Source organism: Trachypithecus francoisi, unplaced genomic scaffold (assembly GCF_009764315.1).
Source record: "Trachypithecus francoisi isolate TF-2019V2 unplaced genomic scaffold, Tfra_2.0 Lachesis_group12, whole genome shotgun sequence".
NCBI classification, from domain to species: Eukaryota; Metazoa; Chordata; class Mammalia; order Primates; family Cercopithecidae; genus Trachypithecus; species Trachypithecus francoisi.
The window spans coordinates 4063940-4071604 of record NW_022681457.1 but is presented as its reverse complement, the minus strand read 5'-3'; the positions used below and the strand labels follow the sequence as shown (position 1 = coordinate 4071604).

General features: G+C 54.1%; 2 protein-coding genes across 2 annotated transcripts in view; one reads left to right on the top strand and one right to left on the bottom strand.

The window, feature by feature from the left end:
• Nucleotides 1-6299, bottom strand: part of LOC117091518 (galactoside 2-alpha-L-fucosyltransferase 2-like) — a 21080-nt gene extending 14781 nt beyond the window's left edge. The window contains 3 exon segments of the mRNA XM_033223908.1: nucleotides 225-364; nucleotides 4491-4624; nucleotides 6221-6299. Coding sequence (XP_033079799.1) covers nucleotides 225-364; nucleotides 4491-4624; nucleotides 6221-6288 — 342 coding nt within the window. The 5' untranslated portion in view covers nucleotides 6289-6299.
• NTN5 (netrin 5) overlaps nucleotides 1-6419 on the top strand; it is a 9870-nt gene extending 3451 nt beyond the window's left edge. Inside the window, exons 2-6 of the mRNA XM_033223911.1 lie at nucleotides 2663-2851; nucleotides 3199-3348; nucleotides 3700-3753; nucleotides 3970-4050; nucleotides 5788-6419. Coding sequence (XP_033079802.1) covers nucleotides 2663-2851; nucleotides 3199-3348; nucleotides 3700-3753; nucleotides 3970-4050; nucleotides 5788-6152 — 839 coding nt within the window. The 3' untranslated portion in view covers nucleotides 6153-6419. The remainder of the gene's footprint in view (nucleotides 1-2662; nucleotides 2852-3198; nucleotides 3349-3699; nucleotides 3754-3969; nucleotides 4051-5787) is intronic.
• The last annotated feature ends 1246 nt before the right edge of the window (nucleotides 6420-7665 follow it).

Sequence of the window (7665 nt, the reverse complement as noted above, 5' to 3'; positions counted from 1 at the left end):
GATGAGGTTTCGCCATGTTGGCCAGGCTGTTCTCGAACTCCTGACCTCAGGTGATCCACCAGCCTCGGCCTCCCAAAATGCTGGGATTACAGGCGTGAGCCACTGTGCCTGGCCTCCACCCCTTTATTTCTTCATACATGAAGATCACATGGGCTAACTTACAGACCATCCCATTCTTTGGCCAAATCTTTTACCTAAGCAGGGGAGTGAGGGGTGAGACTCACCTGGCCTGAGGATGAGGCGGCCTTCATCCTGGGCCTGGACAGGGCCTGGGTGCTGGGGAGGCTGTCCTCCTGAGGATCACCACATCCTCCCAGACTGAGCAGGGCAGTGCCCTCCAAACCCGGGTAAGAGACTGACAATGCTGCGGTGGAGAAAGGTCAGGGTGGCCAGGTGAGACTAATGCCTGCGGCAGAGCTGTGGGCTTCACAGACATCCTAGTCTGCATCTCCCCTCCCTCATCTGAGTTTTCTACAGGGGAAGTGAGGTGAAGCGATTACCCTTGGGTCAGAAAGAATCCAAAGCCTGACTCAACCCACTGAGCATCTGAATACCTTTGCTACCTCGAATGCCCACAAAAACCCTGGGAGGGAGGGATCTGGATTCTCTCTAGACAGGGAGAAAAGAGAGGCTGGGAGAGGGCGAGTTGTTTTCCCAAGAACACGCGGCTGTCTGAGCTCCCTGATCATCCCGCGACTCTTCCGGGCTCCCAGGGACCTGCCAGTCCAGGGCTTTCAAACTTCTTGGAGTCAATACACCCTGTCCAAGTCTCTTCAAAGAGTGTCCATGAACCTGGGCAGCATAATGAGTCCCCGTCTTTACAAAAAAAAAAAATTTTTTTTAAGTAGCCTGGTGTGGTGGTGCACACCTGTGGACCCAGCTACTGAGGAGGCTGAGGTGGGAAGATCCCTTGAGCCCAGGAGTTGGAGGCTGCAGTGAGCTATGATCATGCCACTGCACTCCAGCCTTGGTGAGAGTGAGACCCTGTCTCAAAAAAAAAGTGGTCTATGAACCCCCTGCATCAGCATCTCACTCTGCAGTGCTTGCTGGAATGAGTCCTGCAATCTGGCTTTTGTTGTTGTTGTTTTGGGTTTTTGCTTGTGTTGTTTGTTGTTTTGAGACCTTTTGCAACAGGTCTCACTCTGTTGCCCAGGCTGGAGGGCAGTGGTGCAATCATAACTCACTGCAGCCTCCAACTCCCGGGCTCAAGTGATCCTCCCACTTCAGTCTCTAGAGTAGCTGGGACGTACTGGTATGGGCCACTATGCCCTGCTAATGTGTTTTTAATAAAAACGACAACAAAGCATTTCCCTGGTAATTCTGACGAGTAGTAAGGTTTGAGAGCCACCTTAAAAAACCTGACAAACGCTCCCAGGATAATGCATATTTATTATTATTTAGCATAATCCTCATGTGAGGATTACTGGAGTGAGCTAAGAGCTCAGACTCTCAAGCTAGAAGACCTGTGTTTAAGTCCTGCCTCCAACTACCCGCTAGCTGTACCTCTCTGTGCCTCAGCTTTCTCCCTCTGTAAAATGGGGGTGATAATAGTGCCAGCCTCACAGAGCCTTTGTGGAGATGAAATACATCAAACACTTAGCACAGGGTGCCCTGCACATGGGAACGCCAGACAGCCAAGTAATTGCTCTCCGCCAGGCCTGGGCTAAGCACTTTCTATCTACTTCATTTCATTTAAGCCTCATGAAGTACACATAAATGCCATTTCACAGCCAATCGAATTACAGAAGGGAGAAATCACTTGCTCAGGGAATACAGTCAGAGAGACAGACAAAGCTAACAGGGTCTGATTCCACAGGCCATAGCCCAGTCTTTTTGTTTTTTGTTTCTTTGTTTTTTTGAGATGGAGTCTTGCTCTGTCGCCAGGCTGGAGGGCAGTGGCGCGATCTTGGCTCACTGCAACCTCCACCTCCCGGGTGCAGGAGATTCTCCTGCCTCAGCCTCCCGAGTAGCTGGGACTACAGACACAAGCCACCACAGCCAGCTAATTTTTATATTTTTAGTAGAGATGGGTTTCTGCCATGTTGGCCATGTGGGTCTCGAACTCCTGACCTCAGGTGATCCACCTACCTTGGCCTCCCAAAGTGCTGGGATTACAGGCTTGAGCCACTGCACCCGGCCTACCCATTTAAAAGATGAGGGGCCAGGCACAGTGGCTCATGCCTGTAATCCCAGAACTCTGGGAGGCCGAAGGAGGTGGATCATGAGGTCAGGAGATCAAGATCATCCTGGCTAACATGGTGAAACCCCGTCTCTACTAAAAACACACACACACACACAAAAATTAGCCAGGTGTGGTGGCATGCACCTGTAGTTCCAGCTACTTGGGAGGCTGAGGCAGGAGAATCACTTGAACCTGGGAGGTGGACGTTGCAGTGAGCCGAGGTTGCGCCACCGCACTCCAGCCTGGGTGACAGAGCGAGACTCCGTCTCAAAAAAATAAACAAAATAAATAAATAAATAAATAAAAACATGAGAATGGAGATGTCCTGGGAACCAGGCTTAGCTAGAGAGACCCAGGCATTCTCTTCTACCTTGGACACTCACTGCTTCCTTTCATGAGTGCAGGGCCATGGGAAGAAAGCTGGGGACTGGGGAGCAGCATACCTGGCCCTGACGCGCCGCCACCCCATCTTGCTCCTAGCCTGCTCCTGTAACCAGCACGCCCGACGCTGCCGGTTCAACTCTGAGCTGTTCAGGCTGTCGGGCGGCCGGAGTGGGGGTGTTTGTGAGCGGTGCCGCCACCACACAGCCGGGCGGCACTGCCACTACTGCCAACCAGGGTTCTGGAGGGACCCTAGCCAGCCTATGTCCAGCCGCAGGGCCTGCAGGGGTGAGTGTGGCCTGTAGACAGACGTGGGGGGAACAGAGGCAGGGCTAGACTCCTGGGGCTGAGGGAGAAGGGGCTAGAGGCTGAGACTGAGGGAGGTGGGGCTGGGCCCGGACTCCTGGGTCTGAGGAAGGAGGGGCTGGGGGCCTGGACTCTGGGCCTAAGGGAGGAGGGGCTGGGGGCCTGGACTCCTGAGTCTGAGGGAGGAGGGGCTGGGGATCTGGACTCCTGGGGTTGAGGAAAGAGGGACTGGGCCTGGACTCCCCAGGCTGAGGGAGGAGACACTGTGGAATTAGGAGGGGCATCTGGGGCCCCGATACCCCATGCCCCCAGCTCCTCTGCTCATATAGCCTGCCAGTGTCACCCTATCGGGGCAACAGGAGGAACCTGCAACCAGACCAGTGGGCAGTGCACCTGCAAGTTAGGGGTCACAGGCCTGACCTGCAACCGCTGTGGCCCTGGCTACCAGCAGAGCCGCTCCCCCAGGATGCCCTGCCAGCGTGAGTCTTGAGGGGCCAGGCCACAAGCCTGAGTAGAGCGGGAAGGAGACATCCCAGGTCTCCAGTGAGCAGGTGCAGTGAGGGCTGGGGCCTTGGGAACTGAGAGCCCAAGGCTGGAGGCTGGACTCCGGGCCCTCAGATAAGCAGGGACTGAAATTTTGGACTCTAGAGGAAAAGGAGGCTTGGGGCCTGGACGCCTGCGTCCCAGGAGAGGAAGGCAAGGGATGCTTACACTCTTGAGTCCTAAAGGAATAAACACTTAGAGAGTTTCAGTGCCTGGATTCCAGGGGCAGGGGCGGGGGGATCCTGGGGGAAATGACTAAGAGGTTAATTTCTCCTTTGGTCTCACAGGAATTCCAGAAGCAACCACCACCCTTGCCACTACTCCTGGTGCTTACAGCTCTGGTAAGACAGTGTGGCATGGAGGTCCCTGAGTGGCAAGTGGGACTGGGGATGGGCTGACTGGGTCCCCAGATGGGGATACATGGGTCCCCCATTGAGCCCAGTCCCAAAGGTCTGGGTGCCCCAGCTGGCCATCAAGATGGAATGGAGGGATGGGCAGGGCAGACGGCTGTGATCTAGGCCCCAGGAGCCCACTGCAAACAGCCTGACCCTCCCTAGATCCTCAGTGTCAAAACTACTGCAATATGTCGGACACCAGGGTATATATGAGCCTTCAGAGGTACTGCCAGCAGGACTATGGTGAGTACTGGGGAAGCAAGACAGCGGAAGGCTACACAGCTGGTTCTGATGACTGCTTCTAAGCCACCCCCTTTCTGGCCTTCCACTTTCTCATCTTAAATGGCAAGGAGTGTTGGATTCCAAAGGGCCCCTTCCTGATCTAGAAATTGATGAGGCAGAAGACAAATGGGGAGAGGGAGTGAGCATTCACTACCTTCCTGTGTCTCCTCTTTCTTTTTTTTTTTTTGAGACAGAGTCTCGCTGTGTCGCCCAGACTCGAGTGCAGTGGCCGGATCTCAGCTCACTGCAAGCTCCGCCTCCCAGGTTTACGCCATTCTCCTGCCTCAGCCTCCCAAGTAGCTGGGACTACAGGTGCCCGCCAAGTTGCCCGGCTAGTTTTTTGTATTTTTAGTAGAGACAGGGTTTCACCGTGTTCGCCAGGATGGTCTCGATCTCCTGACCTCGTGATGCGCCCGTCTCGGCCTCCCAAAGTGCTGGGATTACAGGCTTGAGCCACTGCGCCCGGCCCTGTGTCTCCTCTTTCACCGTGTTCTTGGGCTTGCAGAGTTTCATCATCCCCTTCAGCCTGACATCTCTGAGGGATGGAAGAGATAGGGGAGCTAGTTGAGTAGAATGAGCTCTTGTCCTGTCTACCCTATCTCAGAGACCCTTTCTGCTTCCCTTCATGGTCCCAGATATTTGAGCCTTAGTCCCAATCCCCATAAAGACTTATCCCACAGTTCCCTAATCCCCAGTCCGCACCTGCTCCATGACCCTGGGGTCTATGACCTCAGGCTATTCAGCTCTCTTAAGACACTCGGGAGTTCGGCCCAGCCAACAAATCTAGACCAACGCCAGCTATTTCTCTCAATGTATAGGACCGCAGACTTCTTCTCCCTCAGGATCCTCATCTGGTCACTAGTGTTCTAGGCCTTCAAAGGTGGAAAGCTTTTCCCCACCTTCCACAGGGATCTCCTGCCCTGCAGACCCAGCTGGCTAGTCAGAGTCCCACCCAGCCTCTCAGAAAGCACATTTCTCTGGCCGGGCACGGTGGCTCACACCAATAATCCCAGCACTTTATGGGGGCCGAGGTGCGTGGATCACTTGAGGTCAGAAGTTCGAGACCAGCCTGGCCAACATGGTGAAACTCCGTCTCCACTAAAAATACAAAAATTAGCTGGGGGCGGTGCCAGGATCCTGTAAACCCAGCTACTCAGGAAGCTGAGGCACAAGAATCACTTCAACTCAGGAGGTGGAAGCTGCAGTTAGTTGAGATCACACAACTGCACTCCAGACTGGGCGATATAGTAAGATTCCGTCTCAAAAAAAAAAAATTATGTTTTTCTGAATCACTATCAGTATGACCTCAGCCCTCACATTCCAAGGACCAATCTCTTCCTTCTGGTCCTCCAAATTTATCCCAGAGTCCCTCTTCCGGCAATGTGACCCCTCCTTCCCAAGAATTCCACCATGGATACCTTCTGACCCCACTGTATTAGACACCCTGGACCTGCGTCTTCTGCCCTGTCCCTAGCACCACCTACTGTAGTTTCACTCCTTGTCTCAAAGGTGTTTCCTCCAGCGGGCCCCACCCCTCACGATTTAGGGTCAAACTCTCAAAAGTTCAAGGTTTCTCTCCCCAACACCAGAAGCTCACCCACCGATCTCGGGCTCCTGCCCACTGTGACTGACCCCACGGGACCCAGAGGTACCCTGGAAGCTCCCCATGACCTGGGCTGACATCTCCCCTCCCCACAGTTCTTCGGGCGCAGGTGCTAGCGTCTGAGGCGGCGGGCCCGGCATGGCGGCGGCTGGCCGTGCGCGTGCAGGCCGTCTACAAGCAGCGGGCGCAGCTCGTGCGACGCGGCGACCAGGACGCCTGGGTGCCCCGCGCCGACCTGGCCTGCGGCTGCCTGCGCCTACAGCCAGGCACCGACTACCTGCTGCTGGGCAGTGTGGTCGGCGGCCCCGACCCCACGCGCCTCATCCTAGACCGCCACGGCCTCGCGCTGCCATGGAGGCCGCGCTGGGCCCGGCCCCTGAGGCGGCTGCAGCAAGAGGAGCGCACCGGGGGCTGCCGCGGCGTTCGGGCACCCACGTCCAGCCCCAGGCCGGAGCATTAGATGTGGGCTGAGGCTGCCTCGAACGCCAACAAAGAAATTTTGGAGCGACCAGGAGCTGAGCCTTATACCTTGACGGTGCGCCGTAGAGAGCCAATGAGACGTCGCAGAGCCCCGACGTCACTATGCATACGCCCATGCCACGCAGGCGTGCGGAACTTTTAGCAAAAGGCGGCAAAGAGGACTACTGGTTCCAACTGTTCCTCCTTTCGCTTGTGGCTTATTCCCCGCCAGTGATCTATTTCCCCCAATAAAGTCTCAAATCTTGGGGAATTTTTGTCTACAGACCCCTGATCGATGCTGGCACCGTCTCTGGAGGGAAGCGAACAAGGCCTTGACTCAGTATGCGGAGCTGAAGGTAGGACCACAGCACCACAGCACCCTGACAAAGTGGCCAATCCAATGAAACAGTTCTTATGACGTCATTGGGTGCTAGTCAGATTGGTGTTGACTGATGATAGGCCAAAGGCCAATGGGCGTGGCTTGGTTGGAAAAGGTGGGAAATCTCACAAAGGGAAGGACAGCAGTTGCGGATTTCTAGAAAATTCCAGATGTAGAAACTTTTGGTTTCTGATTGGCCTCAGGATACGCTCTGAGAAAGGAATTAAGAGACTTTGAGTGACTCATTTTTGAGAGAATAGCCAATCGGAAGCCACAGAGTGGTATGACATAACTTGGTGCTAAGGGGAATTGTATTCCCACCCAACAACTGGCTACCTGCAGGCCAGAGGGGAGTGGCTCAAAAGGCAGGAAGCGGTAAGTACCACGGAATGGAAGGTTACCACGGCCTGGGACCTTCCTTGCCACCCTGACCTCTGCCCCTGCACCCACAGCAAACAACATAATCTCAAATTTGGGTGATCTTTTCAGGAGAGTCACTGAGGGGGTACTCAGAGAGTCTTAGAGGAAGAGATGTGATTTAAGGTCCATTTGTTTGTTTCTTTCTCTTTTTAAAAAAATGTATTTTATTTATAGTTATATTTACTTATTTTTTTGAGATGGAGTTTTGCCCTTGTTACCCAGGCTAGAGTGCAATGGCATGATCTCAGCTCACTGCAACCTCCACCTCCCTAGTTCAAGCAATTCTCCTGCCTCAGCCTCCCAAATAGCTGGGACTACAGGTGCATGCCACCACACCTGGCTAATTTTGTATTTTTAGTAGAGATGGGGTTTCACTACATTGCCCAGGCTGGTCTTGAACTCCTGACCTCAGGTGATCTGCCCACCTAGGCCTCCCAAAGTGCTGGGATTACAGGCATAAGCCACTGTGCCCAGTCAAAATTTTTTATTTTATTTTATTTTAATTATTTAGTTTTTTGAGACTGGGTCTCACTCTGTTGCCCAGGCTGGAGTGCAGTGGCTCTATGGTAGCTCACTGCAGCCTTGACCTACTAGGCTCAAGCAATCCTCCCACTTCAGCCTCCCAAGTAGCCAGGACCACAGGCACAGGCCACCATGCCTGGCTAATTTTGTTGTTGTTGGTAGAGACAAGGTCTTGCTATGTTGCCCAGGCTGG